The sequence below is a fragment of the Heterodontus francisci genome, chromosome 8, assembly GCF_036365525.1.
Source record: "Heterodontus francisci isolate sHetFra1 chromosome 8, sHetFra1.hap1, whole genome shotgun sequence".
Taxonomy (NCBI): Eukaryota; Metazoa; Chordata; class Chondrichthyes; order Heterodontiformes; family Heterodontidae; genus Heterodontus; species Heterodontus francisci.
This window is the reverse complement of record NC_090378.1, coordinates 85,858,819-85,874,951: the sequence shown is the minus strand read 5'-3', so window position 1 is coordinate 85,874,951 and position 16,133 is coordinate 85,858,819. Positions and strand designations below refer to the sequence as shown.

General features: G+C 55.9%; 2 protein-coding genes across 3 annotated transcripts in view; both read right to left on the bottom strand.

Moving 5' to 3' along the window:
• Window positions 1-2,298: 2,298 nt before the first annotated feature.
• kif14 (kinesin family member 14) overlaps window positions 2,299-16,133 on the bottom strand; it is a 141,617-nt gene continuing 127,782 nt past the window's right edge. For both annotated transcript variants that reach the window (XM_068037605.1, XM_068037606.1), the window contains exons 29-30: window positions 6,430-6,565; window positions 2,299-4,477 (exon numbers count right to left, since the gene is read on the bottom strand). In XM_068037605.1, the coding sequence (XP_067893706.1) occupies window positions 4,089-4,477; window positions 6,430-6,565 (525 nt within the window). In that variant the 3' untranslated portion in view covers window positions 2,299-4,088. The remainder of the gene's footprint in view (window positions 4,478-6,429; window positions 6,566-16,133) is intronic.
• Window positions 12,272-12,989, bottom strand: LOC137372564 (uncharacterized; the record flags this gene model as incomplete). Its single annotated transcript, XM_068036490.1, is given in 3 exon segments — window positions 12,272-12,325; window positions 12,328-12,657; window positions 12,660-12,989. Coding segments are annotated over 3 exon segments (714 nt in total), but the record flags the coding sequence as incomplete, so codon positions are not given.

Here is a 16,133-nt window from a genome sequence, read left to right as displayed (position 1 = left end):
GTGTCATTCTGCTACTAACCCCTGGCTGTGCAATGATTTACTTGGCATCTTTCGGACTGTTTTTTCATCCTCTCCTTCATGGCTGGAATAAGGGAAGTTTTATGAACGCTGGACTTGTAGTATGATTATGTTTTAAAAGCTGCGATGTTTAACGCAGTGTAAAAAGGATTTGGAGGAGGCATATGACCTCACACCAAGTCTACCCAGAGACAAGCCAGGGGTCTTGGTTACCATAGAAACAAGGAATCCAGATCAAAGACCCCTTTGAAAACAGAGTGCAAGGTTATAACACCTGAAGGACAATGGGTTTCGCTCTCCCAGACACTCAGATTGTAAACAGGAAGCCAGGAACTTTACAAATGCAAACTCAAATTGCAATTGTTAACACCTGGAAACAAAGGAAGGCCCAGGTGGTTCTGCTATGGCCAGACATATAGACTCTAAATATTGTAAAAGGTAAACTATTGACTTTTGATTCTGGATAAATTTGACAGGCGTTCCTAAGTCTGTAGGCTGTAACGAAGAAAGGAAGACACCAAGACCAGCAGCAGCTTCAGAAAAAAGAGCAAACAACTGCTCACAGAGCACTGATACAGCAAAAGGCTGCTAAGATTTGAACCTAGTTTGAAGGCTTGTGGTTTGCAGAGGAGAAAAGACCAACAGGGTCACCAGAGATTGCTTTATTAATAGAAGACCAGTCGGGTGTGTTCAGAGGAAGTGAACAAAGAGGACATTGATTTTGTTAAGAACATTGGGAGAGCCAACCCATTGCAACCAGGAGGAGTTTGGGACATTTAACTGCAAAAATACCTTTTCAATGAAAACACTAATATACAAGTGTGGTGTGCGTTTTCAAGTGTTCTAATAAGATAATGGGAAATACCGTTCTCTGTATTAGTTACCTACTAAGTACTGTAGTTAATGTAGATTTTTAGTTTATTTATAACAAATCTTCAAATGTAAAATCTTGTCATGCAATTCTTTAATTGGTCTGGGGAGTTCATATCTCATTGAAACTTACAAAATTCTTACAGGGCCTGACGGGGTGGATGTAGATAGGATGTTTCCCCTGATTGGCGAGTCTAGAACCAGAGACATGGGGCTGAATTTTATGCTGCCACAGCAGGTCAGATGGTGGCATGGGGCAGTGTAAAATTGAGCGGGAGGCTCTGGGAGGCCTACCCGCCCCGCTTCCGTCTCCAGCCAAGTTTACGGCGTCAGGCGGGGTGTGGGAAACGGCCCGCCCAAGGCCAATCAAGGCCCGTAAATGGCCACTTAAGGGCCCTCGCCTGCCTCCACGGGTATTTTACCCGTGGCAAGCAGGCGTGCTGGGGACATGAAAGGCCACCCAGCAATAGCTGCTGGCCTTTCCGCGCCCCAGGAGGTGCCATGGCAATCAGGCACAGGGTGCCCGGTTGAGGGCCGCCCTTTCCGCCCAACCCACCCCTGGGGACCCAAGACGCCCCCCCCCCCCCCCACCAAACGACCACTCCAGCCTCACCAGGGAAGGACCAATCCTCCTGGTGAGGCAACCTTAACTTACCTTCCCTCCAGGGTCCATTGCATCAGCTGGGCTGCAGTCCCAGCAGTGGCCACCGCTCCTGGTGGCGCTGCCGGTCCGCTGATTGGCCGGCAGCTCACAGAGGCGAGACCTCGTCCCTCAAGTGGGTGGAAGTCCCGCCTCAGGACAATTAAAGCCCGGGGATCTGTAAAATACGGGACGGATCCCTGGGCTAGGCGGAAGCGGGTTCGCCACTGACTTTCACGTTAGTGGCAAGTTCCCGTCCGCCTAAAGTAAAATTCAGCCCATAGTCTCAGAATAAGGGGTAGGCCATTTAAGACTGAAATGAGGAGGAATTTCTTCACTCAAAGGGTGGTGAATCTTTGCAATTCTCTACCCCAGAGGGCTTTGGAAGCTCAATTTTTGAGCATGTTCAAGACCGAAATCAATAGATTTCTGGATACTGATGACATCAAGGGATATGGGGATAGTGCAGGAAAGTGGCATTGAGGTAGATGATCAGCCATAATCTAATTTAATGGTGGAGCAGGCTTGATGGACTGAATGGCCTACTTGTTTCTAAGTTAATGGTCTCAATTGAGGTTGTAACAGAAGGAGCAAAAGCATGGTCCCCAGACACCAGCTCCCCATAAGTGCCAGGATTGGTTACTCATATGATACAAGTAAATTGTTAACCTACTATACTGTCCTGAATAACTGAGAATTATATATATCAAGCATTTCTCCTCAGGCATAGTTTGTTAAATTGATAAAAAGGAGTCTTAGCATTAGGGCCAAAACAAAAGTTTATTTAAAAATATCAATGGTCTTCCCTGCACTTAGAATAACATGATCACAAAGGAACAAGGCACTTTTTGAATACAGATCAGTAAAGCCAACAGGTGCAAATAAATAGCATTGTCTTTATTGCTGTAATAAATCTGATGCATGTGTAACTCATCCCTTTTGCTATTATTTCTAGACTGAACAAGTTCATATAATGCTAGCATGGCATTTGCCAGTCTAACCGTGTGAAACTCTTTATTCAGCAAAGCCCACAAAATACAATAACTGTGCACCCAGTTTAAATTCATAGTCTCCAATCTTGCCATTACCATACTACTTCTTTTGTACTTCAAAAATTACATTGAACGTAACCGTTTAAGCGGGATAAATTTCCTGCTCACCAAGAGGAAGAATATTAACACTGGGAAGTGTTACTTGGACATATTTCATCACTCAGTTCCAGTCTTAAGGACTCCTGAGTCACCAGCTGCAGAGTAAAGTTCCCTTTATTTTTCTTTGAAAAGTGCAGCTTGGCACCTAACAGAACAGCACCAACCTACCACATGGCTATTCAAATTTTCTCATTTGCTATATTAACCATCCTCAGGTGCCTTTCTCAGAGATTGCAAATTACAGTCAATTTGGCAACGTGAGTTCGAGATGTGCCAAACCCATTTCATGTAATACCTTTACAACAGCAGAAATAAAATACACCTTTTACTCCATTCGACTGAGCTGAAGTCAGTGTGCAAACCCATTGCGTCAATGATGTTTCTGATTCAAGGAATAGAGCAGGATGGTACAATATGGTTGCAAGGAAGATAACCACATATTAATGACAACAGCTTTTTCCATAATAATTCTTAGGCACTAAGGCAGACTTACTACTTTTGTGTTTTCTGACATAAACACTAATGCCACCTCTGTGGAAATCTCAGGTAACAATGTTACCTAACTCACGTTCTGAAGCAGCTGGAAGACATGACTGTGACTCAGCCAAGATCAGATTTTTTTGTACCATTGATGCTGAGATCTGGTGCTCCAATCTAGATTCAGTGTTTCAATGTTTCTCATTTTAGTTTGGAGGAAGTGGGTAAGAGCTTTGAGGTTAATTTTAAACTAAAAATTGCAACTGAAATAATTATCAGCAAAAGCAGGAATTTAATCTTTCATCGCTATGCAGTAAAAATCAACAAAACTACTGAATTTGAAGTTCTATGGTGTACAGAACTTTTCCAAACCGTTGTCAACTCTAGATCACAAAAACACAAGCTTTTCCCTCTAAAAGCCAATACCATCAAAGCACTGATTCAGACTCAGCTGATGCAGGTCCCTGCCTCCAAATCATACAGCAAGTTTCCGATTCTGGCTACACAATCGAGAGGAAGCACCAAGGAGAAGCTTGGGAGTTCCATACAAGGTAGGATATTACCTCAGGTCACTCCAAGGTAGTTCAAGCCAGCTAAAGAACATTCGCAAAGCATTTGGAATATTTTATCTACCAAGGCTTTACTTTGACTTTTGCAGCAGCCCCAGGGAGAGGAGAGAGAAAGTACATCTTACAACAGAAAAAGGATGCATTTGCAGTACCTTGAGAGTTCATAAAAATCTAATTGGAAGTCAATGATAAAGAATATTAAATATCTATTTGGCATTCTAACGTGAAAAATATAGAGCAATCAGATTCTGTAGTTTGTAAACTTACAAAACTTAAGTGCAATGAAACTTACTTTTAACAATTTTATAGCTTATAAATTTAAAGGTTTGCTCAAAGTGTAATTATTTAATGAAGGTGACCTTATCAAACCCATCGTACAGCTCCTGGTGAAGATTCTTCTGAAGTTGAAGCTGTTCCTTGGAGTGTGTATACAATTTTCTTTACTCCTCTACCACACCAAGTAGCAGAGTCAACATCTGTGGAAGCCTTGATCTTTTCACTGTGATCAGCAGAGCTAGAGTACCTCTTTTCATTCTGGAGATATTCAATGAAATCGAGCAGTGAGTTGGCAGCCAAGTCTATTTCACTGAACAACTGAGGTCTTTTCTTGTCCAGTTTCCTTTCTTTGACTGAGGATGCATTCACTTCATGTGAGAAAGTACAAAGAGGACCAAATTTACAAGCCACGTTCATCGCTGAGGAACAAACCTTTTCTATGCATTTCTTCAGTTGCTCATCGACGGCATTTTCACCTGCAAAGGTTTACCAGAAAAAAAATGGATTAAAAGCTTTTCCTTCTCCAGTAACAAAGTTCAAAGCTCAAGCTATAAAAATGCAATATCACATTGTGACATAACAGGAGAATTTGGGTCTTTAATTCATAGTGCTTTAAAATGAAGTGATCTTCCCAAACCAAATCTAAAATGAAGTGTAGGAGACAAAATATCTATGGGGGCCAGGGCAGATTGATTAAACTGGAAAATAGTAACAATACAGAGGGTTTGGTTTAAGTACAAATTAATTTATACACAGATAAGGCATTCACCAGGAATGAGACCGAGCAACATTTTCATACCATTGTACCTTTAATTATGGTTGATTAAACTGCCCTGACTTCAGAGACAAATGGACTAGTTAAGCATGGGGAAATATTCGCACAGGTTTTAGTTCGAGCCAGGGATCCAAATTCTGTGAATGTACTGAAAAGTCACATCATCTCAACATCAGATCAGGGAGGGCTATACACCCAGACTTCAATCCAAAATGCCGAATGGCTTACTTCGGTGCCATAAATTTTCTATGTTTCTAAAATGCTGGTCCACTTAAAGTGGGTAAGGAATAGGTGATCAAAAGGGCATTTAATCCCTTGTGGACAAATTCTATCTTTATTGCTTTTTATGAATTGTATTCCCAGTATCCTGGATGTGCCTCACTGTAAGGTATTACTCAATCTGTAGGTCAATCTAACCATTAGTTTTAGCCCATATGCATTCTATCTTAAAGCACGGTATTATTCAAATGAATCAGGAAAACGTGGTGGATATGCCACATGATTCTCGAGTGGTCAAGAGTGTAATTAGGGGCAAGTGGTAATCTTAAACAGGGTATTCCCTGCACAGCACTGCATAACACATACTGAAGATGAAGGTTTTGGTTCCAGGGACTCGGTCTGCTTTTGGTCATGATCAAAGTGAAGCCCAAAGCATAATAATACAGCTGAAGAGAATACTTGACAGCTTAAACATTAAATAACCTTCCCTTAATCACATATATTTACGAAACAAAGCGTATTTTCACACCTTTCTGTAATTGAATCTTAGTCTGCTACGGACCTAGAGCTTTACCTGACTGCAGTAAGGTTGGTAGCTGAGAACATTTTATTTTAAATGAAACCTTGCACTTCTGCAGTTGGAACATTTTAAGGAGCATTCAATCCTGTGTCTGTCCCCCTACAGAGCCGACAAGTGAAATTCCAGAAGGTAAATCGTAAAAGATTTTCCATCGCATTGCAAAGTAACCAAAACCAATTCCCGAATCACAAAATAAAGCAATATTTTCAATTATCACCCCAACCAAATGGGCATAAATGAGCATCTGGAAGAGGAAAACTAGCATTGTAGGAAACATGCCTCCAGTCACTGAATAATTATCTCCTCCTTTTGCCTGAAGGAGACATCATGGTGATGGAGACAATCATCAGTGGAGAAATCTTAAGAAATAGACAAGAACAAAGAAATAACAAATTAGATGTTTTTATTTTTAAAAGCTGTTTAATAGTAAAAGTCAACAGCAAGAAATTGCAAAGGAAGTTGTTATATTCTGATGCTGTCTACAAAGAAAAATTAAACAACAGGCCTGTGTTTCAATGGTAAGATTTCACTAGCAAAATGCTTTGTACATCACAAATAAAAAAAACAAAACCAAGCATGTTTTCTGCTCCAGCATCAATTCATAAAGATTTCTGGACTGCATAGGTTGGAGCTTGAAGTCTAACAAATAGGAGTCCAGTTTCAAATTCAAAAAGATACAAATTAAGAAATGTATTTGCAAGAAGGAAAATGAAAAAGATTAAAATGCAATTAGGCAAACTTTGGAGATAGGGATGAGTACCATTTTCAAATGTTAAACAAATTTGTACCTCACTATTTTGGATAGACATCTCTATGGTTAGAACGGCTAAAAGTCGTAACTTTAAATATTTTACCTCTCAGCACTGAAGTCATCATCTGGCACATTTGGTGATAACTTTCATTAAACTTCACCAATTCAGCAGTAACACTGCCCAGCTTCTTGATGGAGCCTGGGTGACAGGTTGCATTTTCTTGGATTTGGGTACCCATCTTCTTCCAGAAATTTATTTCAAAAATAAGAAAAACAAAAAGGTGTCAGATGTTGTAAGCCACAACATTCAGTAAATTTAGCAATGCTTCTTTGGTATGTGATCACAACTTTACATGTCATCGCCCCATTTCATTAAAAATACTTTTATCCAAATCAAACTGGCATGACAATTAGCTGCAGTACAACAGTAAAACTTAAATACTGTTGGATTGTTAAAGAAACAGTCTGAAGTCCTTAAGGCAAGAGCTACCTTCTTGAAATCCTTTTGGAAGTGCAATTCTGTTACATCACTTAAAATACACCCTACCCTCTGGCTTTGAAGTTAACGGCATTCAAAAAAAACACAACTACAAGCCAGATCCCAAGATAGAAGTCAGAAGAGGGTGGAAGACAGAGGAGGCAATGGGGTGGTGGCAGGGGTTGGGTGGGTAGGAAGAGAGGGGGCAGAAAAGAGGCACATGATTTAAGAAATCATACTGTTACATTACAAGTACGTCAGTATTTGCCAGTGCATTATCTTAAATTAATTCATTAAAAAAGGATGATGTTTCATTTTAGACTGTTTTAGTCTTTTATGAAAGGTACAGAGAATAACCAAGAGTATGGCACGGCCTTTTTGTGGTCACCATCAGAAACAAAGTGAAAAAATTCAGAGCTCATCTCTTTTGATCATATAGCAACTGAATGATTGATCAGTGCATTAAATTAATTGCTCAATAATAGCAGGTGATGGTGCCAACTTCTGCTCAGCAATTTGGGACACTACCAAAATGCAGCGACTGAAACTACATGAACTCAATCTGAAGAACTATAAAAATGGATTTTGCTTCTTTAGAAAAGTGGGCAATGCGCTTAAAACAATGGCAGCCGGAGGTCAAAAGACCTTGCCCTTGTATATACAAAAGACAAAATAATACATTCAAAGCTAAGAGGTGTCAATTACACTCATCCTGAACCAATCAAAACAAATTTTGAATTGAATGGGTTCTTGTGAAACAAACAAGATGTAAAATAGCCACACCCTGAGCCACTATGGTCACCACAGAGAGGAAAATCTGTCTCCCAACAGAGGCAAAATGTGAGAAACTTTTTGCTTTAAAGTTAGTTCTGGGGATGGAGGGGGGGGGGGGGGAAGAGAGACAGGGGGGGGGGGGGGGGGAGAGAGACAGGGAGGGAGGGGGGGGGGAAAAGAGAGACGGGGAGAGAGGGGGGGGGGGGAAAAGAGAGACAGGGAGGGGGGGGGGGAAAGAGAGACAGGGAGGGGGGGGGGAAAGAGAGACAGGGGGGGGGGGAAAGAGAGACAGGGAGGGGGGGGGGGGGAAGAGAGACAGGGAGGGGGGGGGGGAAGAGAGACAGGGAGGGGGGGGGGGGGAAAAAGAGAGACAGGGAGGGGGGGGGGAAAGAGAGACAGGGAGGGGGGGGGGAAGAGAGACAGGGAGGGGGGGGAAAGAGAGACAGGGAGGGGGGTGGCGAGACAGACAGGGAGGGGGGGTGGCGAGAGAGACAGGGAGGGGGGTGGCGAGAGAGACAGGGAGGGGGGGGGGGCGAGAGAGACAGGGAGGGGGGGGGCGAGAGAGATAGGGAGGGGGGGGGCGAGAGAGACAGGGAGGGGGGGGGCGAGAGAGACAGGGAGGGGGGGGCGAGAGAGACAGGGAGGGGGGGGCGAGAGAGACAGGGAGGGGGGGGCGAGAGAGACAGGGAGGGGGGGGCGAGAGAGACAGGGAGGGGGGGGCGAGAGAGACAGGGAGGGGGGGGCGAGAGAGACAGGGAGGGGGGGGGCGAGAGAGACAGGGAGGGGGGGGCGAGAGAGACAGGGAGGGGGGGGGCGAGAGAGACAGGGAGGGGGGGGCGAGAGAGACAGGGAGGGGGGGGGCGAGAGAGACAGGGAGGGGGGGGCGAGAGAGACAGGGAGGGGGGGGCGAGAGAGACAGGGAGGGGGGGCGAGAGAGACAGGGAGGGGGGGGCGAGAGAGACAGGGAGGGGGGGGCGAGAGAGACAGGGAGGGGGGGGGGCGAGAGAGACAGGGAGGGGGGGGGCGAGAGAGACAGGGAGGGGGGGGGCGAGAGAGACAGGGAGGGGGGGGGGCGAGAGAGACAGGGAGGGGGGGGCGAGAGAGACAGGGAGGGGGGGGGCGAGAGAGACAGGGAGGGGGGGGGCGAGAGAGACAGGGAGGGGGGGGGCGAGAGAGACAGGGAGGGGGGGGGCGAGAGAGACAGGGAGGGGGGGGGCGAGAGAGACAGGGAGGGGGGGGGCGAGAGAGACAGGGAGGGGGGGGGCGAGAGAGACAGGGAGGGGGGGGGCGAGAGAGACAGGGAGGGGGGGGGGGCGAGAGAGACAGGGAGGGGGGGGGCGAGAGAGACAGGGAGGGGGGGGGGGCGAGAGAGACAGGGAGGGGGGGGGCGAGAGAGACAGGGAGGGGGGGGGGCGAGAGAGACAGGGAGGGGGGGGGGCGAGAGAGACAGGGAGGGGGGGGGCGAGAGAGACAGGGAGGGGGGGGCGAGAGAGACAGGGAGGGGGGGGGGGCGAGAGAGACAGGGAGGGGGGGGCGAGAGAGACAGGGAGGGGGGGGCGAGAGAGACAGGGAGGGGGGGGGGCGAAAAGAGAGACAGGGAGGGGGGGAAGGGAGGGTGGGAAGGGAGGGTGGGAGGGGGGGAAGGGAGGGTGGGAGGGGGGGGAAGGGAGGGGGGGGGAAGGGAGGGTGGGGGGGGGAAGGGAGGGTGGGGGGGGGGGAAGGGAGGGTGGGGGGGGGGAAGGGAGGGGATGTGGGGGGAGGGAGGGAGGGGAGGGGGGAGAAAGGGAGGGGGGGAGAAAGGGAGGGAGAGAAGGGGGGGAGAAAGGGAGGGAGGGAAGGGGGGGAGAAAGGGAGGGAGGGAAGGGGGGGAGAAAGGGAGGGGAAGGGGGGGAGAAAGGGAGGGGAAGGGGGGGAGAAAGGGAGGGAAAGGGGGGGAGAAAGGGAGGGAGGGAAGGGGGGGGAGAAAGGGAGGAGGGAAGGGGGGGGAGAAAGGGAGGAGGGAAGGGGGGGGAGAAAGGGAGGAGGGAAGGGGGGGAGAAAGGGAGGAGGGAAGGGGGGGAGAAAGGGAGGGAGGGAAGGGGGGGGAGAAAGGGAGGGAGGGAAGGGGGGGGAGAAAGGGAGGGAGGGAAGGGGGGGAGAAAGGGAGGGAGGGAAGGGGGGGAGAAAGGGAGGGAGGGAAGGGGGGGGGAGAAAGGGAGGAAGGGAAGGGGGGGAGAAACGGAGGGAGGGAAGGGGGGGAGAAAGGGAGGGAGGGAAGGGGGGGAGAAAGGGAGGGAGGCAAGGGGAGGAAGAAAGGGAGGGAGCGAAGGGGGGGAGAAAGGGAGGGAGCGAAGGGAGGGAGCGAAGGGGGGGGAGCGAAGGGAGGGAGCGAAGGGAGGGAGCGAAGGGGGGGGAGAAAGGGAGGGAGGGAAGGGGGGGGAGAAAGGGAGGGAGGGAAGGGGGGGAGAAAGGGAGGGAGGGAAGGGGGGAGAAAGGGAGGGAGGGAAGGGGGGGAGAAGGGAGGGAAGGGGGGGAGAAAGGGAGGGAGAAAGGGAGGGAAGGGAGGGAGAAAGGGAGGGAAGGGGGGGAGAAAGGGAGGGAAGGGGGGGAGAAAGGGAGGGAAGGGGGGGAGAAAGGGAGGGGGAGAAAGGGAGAAAGGGAGGGGGAGAAAGGGAGGGGGGGGAGAAAGGGAGGGGGGGGGGGGAGAAAGGGAGGGAGGGGGGGGGGAGAAAGGGAGGGAGGGGGGGGAGAAAGGGAGGGAGGGGGGGGAGAAAGGGAGGGAGGGGGGGGAGAAGGGAGGGAGGGGGGGGAGAAAGGGAGGGAGGGGGGGGGGGAGAAAGGGAGGGAGGGGGGGGGGGAGAAAGGGAGGGAGGGGGGGGGGAGAAAGGGAGGGAGGGGGGGGGAGAAAGGGAGGGAGGGGGGGGGGAGAAAGGGAGGGAGGGGGGGGGGAGAAAGGGAGGGAGGGGGGGGGGAGAAAGGGAGGGAGGGGGGGGGGAGAAAGGGAGGGAGGGGGGGGGGAGAAAGGGAGGGAGGGGGGGGGGAGAAAGGGAGGGAGGGGGGGGGAGAAAGGGAGGGAGGGGGGGGGAGAAAGGGAGGGAGGGGGGGGGAGGAGAAAGGGAGGGAGGGGGGGGGGGAGAAAGGGAGGGAGGGGGGGGAGAAAGGGAGGGAGGGGGGGGGAGAAAGGGAGGGAGGGGGGGGAGAAAGGGAGGGAGGGGGGGGAGAAAGGGAGGGAGGGGGGGAGGGAGGGGGGGAGGGAGGGGGGGGGGAGGGAGGGGGGAGGGAGGGAGGGGGGGGGGAGAAAGGGAGGGAGGGGGGGGAGAAAGGGAGGGAGGGAAGGGGGGGAGAAAGGGAGGGAGGGAAGGGGGGGAGAAAGGGAGGGAGGGAAGGGGGGTAGAAAGGGAGGGAGGGAAGGGGGGTAGAAAGGGAGGGAGGAAAGGGAGGGAGGGAAGGGGGGGAGAAAGGGAGGGAGGGAAGGGGGGAGAAAGGGAGGGAGGGAAGGGGGGGAGAAAGGGAGGGAGGGAAGGGGGGGAGAAAGGGAGGGAGGGAGGGAGGGGAGGAGAAAGGGAGGGAGGGAAGAGGGGAGAAAGGGAGGGAGGGAAGGGGGGAGGGAGGGAGGGAGGGAAGGGGGGAGGGAGGGAGGGAGGGAAGGGAGGGAGGAGAAAGGGAAGGGGGGAGGGAGGGAGGGAAGGGGGGAGGGAGGGAGGGAAGGGGGGAGGGAGGGAGGAAGGGGGGAGGGAGGGAGGGAAGGGGGGAGAGAGGGAGGGAAGGGGGGAGAAAGGGAGGGAAGGGGGGAGAAAGGGAGGGAAGGGGGGAGAAAGGGGGGAAGGGAGGGAGGGAAGGGGGGAGAAAGGGAGGGAAGGGAGGGAGGGAAGGGAGGGAAGGGAGGGAGGGAAGGAGGGAAGGGAGGGAGGGAAGGGGGGGAGAAAGGGAGGGAAGGGGGGAGAAAGGAGGGAAGGGGGGGAGAAAGGGAGGGAAGGGGGGGAGAAAGGGAGGGAAGGGGGGGAGAAAGGGAGGGAAGGGGGGGAAGGGAGGGAGAAAGGGAGGGAAGGGGGGGGGAGAAAGGGAGGGAAGGGGGGGAGAAAGGGAGGGAAGGGGGGAGAAAGGGAGGGAAGGGGGGGAGAAAGGAGGGAAGGGGGGGGAGAAAGGGAGGAAGGGGGGGAGAAAGGGAGGGAAGGGGGGGAGAAAGGGAGGGAAGGGGGGGAGAAAGGGAGGGAAGGGGGGGAGAAAGGGAGGGAAGGGGGGAGAAAGGGAGGGAGGGGGGGAGAAAGGGAGGGAGGGGGGGAGAAAGGGAGGGAGGGGGGGAGAAAGGGAGGGAGAAGGGGAGGGGGAGAAAGGGAGGGGGGGAGAGAAAGGGAGGGAGGGGGGGAGAAAGGGAGGGAGGGGGGGAGAAAGGAGGGGGGGGGGAGAAAGGGAGGGAGGGGGGGAGAAAGGGAGGGAGGGGGGGGAGAAAGGGAGGGGAGAGGGGGGGAGAAAGGGAGGGGGGGGAGAAAGGGAGGGGGGGGAGAAAGGGAGGGAGGGGGGGGAGAAAGGGAGGGAGGGAAGGGGGAGAAAGGGAGGAAGGGGGGGAGAAAGGGAGGGAGGGGGGGAGAAAGGGAGGAGGGGGGGGGGGAGAAAGGGAGGGAGGGAGGGGGGAGAAAGGGAGGAGGGAGGGGGGAGAAAGGGAGGGAGGGAGGGGGAGAAAGGGAGGGAGGGAGGGGGAGAAAGGGAGGGAGGGAAGGGGGGGAGAAAGGGAGGGAGAAGGGAGGGGAGGAAGGGAGGAAGGGGGGAGAAGGGAGGGGGGGGAGAAGGGAGGGAGGGAGGGAGGGGGGGAGAAAGGGAGGGGGGAAGGGGGGAGAAAGGGAGGGAGGGAAGGGGGGGAGAAAGGGAGGGAGGGGGGGGAGAAAGGGAGGGAGGGGGGAGGGAAAGGGAGGGAGGGGGGGGAGAAAGGGAGGGGAGGGGAGAAGGAGGGGGGGGGGGAGAAAGGGAGGGAGGGGGGAGAAAGGGAGGGAGGGGGGGGAGAAAGGAGGGAGGGGGGGGAGAAAGGGAGGGAGGGGGGGGGAGAAGGGAGGGAGGGGAGAAAGGGAGGGAGGGGGGGGGAGAAAGGGAGGGAGGGGGGGGAGAAAGGGAGGGAGGGGGGGGGGAGAAAGGGAGGGAGGGGGGGGAGAAAGGGAGGGAGGGGGGGAGAAAGGGAGGGAGGGGGGGAGAAAGGGAGGGAGGGGGGGGGAGAAGGGAGGGAGGGGGGGGGAGGGAGAAGGGGGGGAAGGGAGGGGGGGGGAGAAAGGGAGGGAGGGGGGGGGAGAAAGGGAGGGAGGGGGGGGGAGAAAGGGAGGGAGGGGGGGGGAGAAAGGAGGGAGGGGGGGGGAGAAAGGGAGGGAGGGGGGGGGAGAAAGGGAGGGAGGGGGGGGGGAGAAAGGGAGGGAGGGGGGGGGAGAAAGGGAGGGAGGGGGGGGAGAAGGGGGGAGGGGGGGGAGAAAGGGAGGGAGGGGGGGGGGGAGGGAGGGAAGGGGGGGGGAGAAAGGGAGGGAGGGGGGGGGGAGAAAGGGAGGGAGGGGGGGGGAGAAAGGGAGGGAGGGGGGGGGGAGAAAGGGAGGGAGAGAGGGAGGGGGGGGAGAAAGGGAGGGAGGGGGGGGAGAAAGGGAGGGAGGGGGGGGGAGAAAGGGAGGGAGGGGGGGGGGAGAAAGGGAGGGAGGGGGGGGAGAAAGGGAGGGAGGGGGGGGGAGAAGAAGGGAGGGAGGGGGGGGAGAAAGGGGGAGGAAGGGGGGAGGGAGAAAGGGAGGGAGGGGGGGGAGAAAGGGAGGGGGGAGGGGGGGGGAGAAAGGGAGGAGGGGGGGGGGGAGGAAAGGGAGGGAGGGGGGGGGAGAAAGGGAGGGAGGGGGGGGGAGAAAGGGAGGGAGGAGGGGGGGGAGAAAGGGAGGGAGGGGAGGGGGGGGGAGAAAGGGAGGGAGGGGGGGGGGGAGAAAGGGAGGGAGGGAGGGGGGGGGAGAAAGGGAGGGAGGGAGGGGGGGAGAAAGGGAGGGAGGGGGGGGGAGAAAGGGAGGGAGGGGGGGGAGAAAGGGAGGGAGGGGGGGAGAAAGGGAGGGAGGGGGGGGAGAAAGGGAGGGAGGGGGGGGGAGAAAGGGAGGGAAGGGGGGGGAGAAAGGGAGGGAGGGGGGGAGAGGAAGGGAGGGAGGGGGGGGGAGAAAGGGAGGGAAGGGGGGGAGAAGGGAGGGAAGGGGGGGGAGAAAGGGAGGGAAGGGGGGGGGAGAAAGGGAGGGAAGGGGGGGGAGAAAGGGAGGAAGGGGGGGGAGAAAGGGAGGGAGGGGGGGGAGAAAGGGAGGGAAGGGGGGGAGAAAGGAGGGAAGGGGGGGAGAAGGGAGGGAACGGGAGAAGGGGAGAAAGGGAGGGAGGGGAGAAGGGAGGGAGGGGAGAAAGGGGGGAGGGAAGGGGGGGAGAAAGGGAGGGGAGGGGGGGAGAAAGGGAGGAGAAGGGGGGGAGAAGGGAGGAAGGGGGGGGAGAAAGGGAGGGAAGGGGAGAAAGGAGGAAGGGGGGAGAAAGGGAGGGAAGGGGGGGAGAAAGGGAGGGAAGGGGGGGAGAAAGGGAGGGAAGGGGGGAGAAGGGAGGGAAGGGGGGGAGAAAGGAGGGAAGGGGGGGGAGAAAGGAGGGAGGGGGGAGAAAGGGAGGGAAGGGGAGGGGGAGAAAGGGAGGGAAGGGGGGGGAGGAGGGGAGGGGGGGGGAGGAAGGGAGGGAGGAAGGGGGGGGAGAAAGGGAGGAGGGGGGGAAAGGGAGGAGGGGGGGAGAAAGGGAGGAAGGGGGGGGAGAAGGGAGGGAAGGGGGGAGAAGGGAGGGAACGGGGGGAGAAAGGGAGGGAAAGGGGGAGAAGGGGGGGAGAAAGGGAGGGAAGGGGGGGGAGAAAGGGAGGAAGGGGGGAAGGGCGGAAGGGGGGGAGAAGGGAGGGAAGGGGGAGAAAGGGAGGGAAGGGGGAGAAAGGGAGGGAGAAGGGGGAGAGGGAGAAAGGGAGGGAAGGGGGGGGAGAAAGGGAGGGAAGGGGGGGGAGAAAGGGAGGGAAGGGGGGGAGAAAGGGAGGGAAGGGGGGGAGAGAAGGGAGGGAAGGGGGGGGAGAAAGGGAGGGAAGGGGGGGAGAAGGGAGGGAAGGGGGAGGAGAAGGGAGAAGGGGAGGGAGAAGGGAGGGAAGGGGGGAGAAAGGGAGGGAAGGGAGGGGGAGAAGGGAGGGAAGGGGGAGAAGGGGAGGGAAGAAAGGGAGGGAAGGGGGGGGAGAAGGGAGGAGGAGGGGGGAGAAAGGGAGGGAAGGGAGGGGGAGAAAGGGAGGGAGGGGGGGGAGAAGAGGGGAGGGAAGGGGGGAGAAAGGGAGGGAGAAGGGGGAGAAAGGGAGGGAGGGGGGGAGAAAGGGAGGGAAGGGGGGGAGAAAGGGAGGGAAGGGCGGGGAGAGAAAGGGGAGGGAAGGGAGGGGGGGAGAAAGGGAGGGAGGGGGGGAGAAAGGGAGGAAGGGGGGGAGAAAGGGAGGGAAGGGGGGAGAGAAAGGGAGGGAAGGGGGGAGAAGGGAAAGGGGGGGAGAAGGGAGGGGGGGGGAGAAAGGGAGGGAAGGGGGGGGAGGAGAAAGGGAGAGAGGGGGGGGGGAAAGGGGGAGGGAGAGGGAAGGGGGGGGAGAAAGGGAGGGGAGGGGAGAAGGGAGAAGGGGGGGAGAAAGGGAAAGGGGAGGGAGAAAGGGAAAGGGAGGAGGAAGGGAAGGGGGGGAGAAAGGGGAAGGGGAGGGAGAAGGGGAAGGGGGGGAGAAAGGGAAGAGGAAGGGGGGGAGAAAGGGAAGGGAGGGGGAGGGAAAGGGAGGGGAGAAGGGAGGGTGAGAAAGGGAAGGGGGGAGAAGGGAGGGAGGGAAGGGGAGAAGGGGGAGGGAGGGAAGGGGGAGAAGGAAGGGGAGGGAGAGAAGGGGAGAAGGGAGAGGGAGGGAAGGGGGAGAAGGGGAGGGAGGGAAGGGGAGAAGGGAAGGGGGGAAGGGGAGGGAAGGGGGAGAAGGGAGGGAGGGAAGGGGGGAGAAGGGGAGGGAGGGGAAGGGGGGAGAAGGGAGGGAGGGAAGGGGGAGAAGGGGAGAGGGAAGGGGGAGAAAGGGAGGGAGGGAAGGGGGAGAAAGGGAGGGAGGGAGGGGAGAAAGGGAGGGAGGGAGAAGGGAGGGAGGGGAGGAGGGAAAGGGAGAGGGGAGGAGGGAAGGGGAGAAGGGGAGGGAGGGAAGGGGGGGAGAAAGGGAGAGGAAGGGGGGAGAAAGGGAGGGAGGGGGGAGAAGGGGAAGGGAGGGGGGAGAAAGGGAGGAGGGAGGGGGAGAAAGGGAGGGAGGGGGAGAAAGGAGGGAAGGGGGGGGGAGAAAGGGAGGGAAGGAGGGGGGAGAAAGGGAGGGAGGGAGGGGGAGAAAGGGGAGGTGGGAGAAAGGGGGGGGAAGGGGGGGAGGGAAGGGAAGGGGGGGGAGAAAGGGAAGGGGGGGGAGAAAGGGAAGGGGGGGGAGAAAGGGAAGGGGGGGAGAAAGGGAAGGGGGGGGAGAAAGGGAAAGGGGGGGGGGAGAAAGGGAAAGGGGGGGGGAGAAAGGGAAAGGGGGGGAGAAAGGGAAAGGGGGG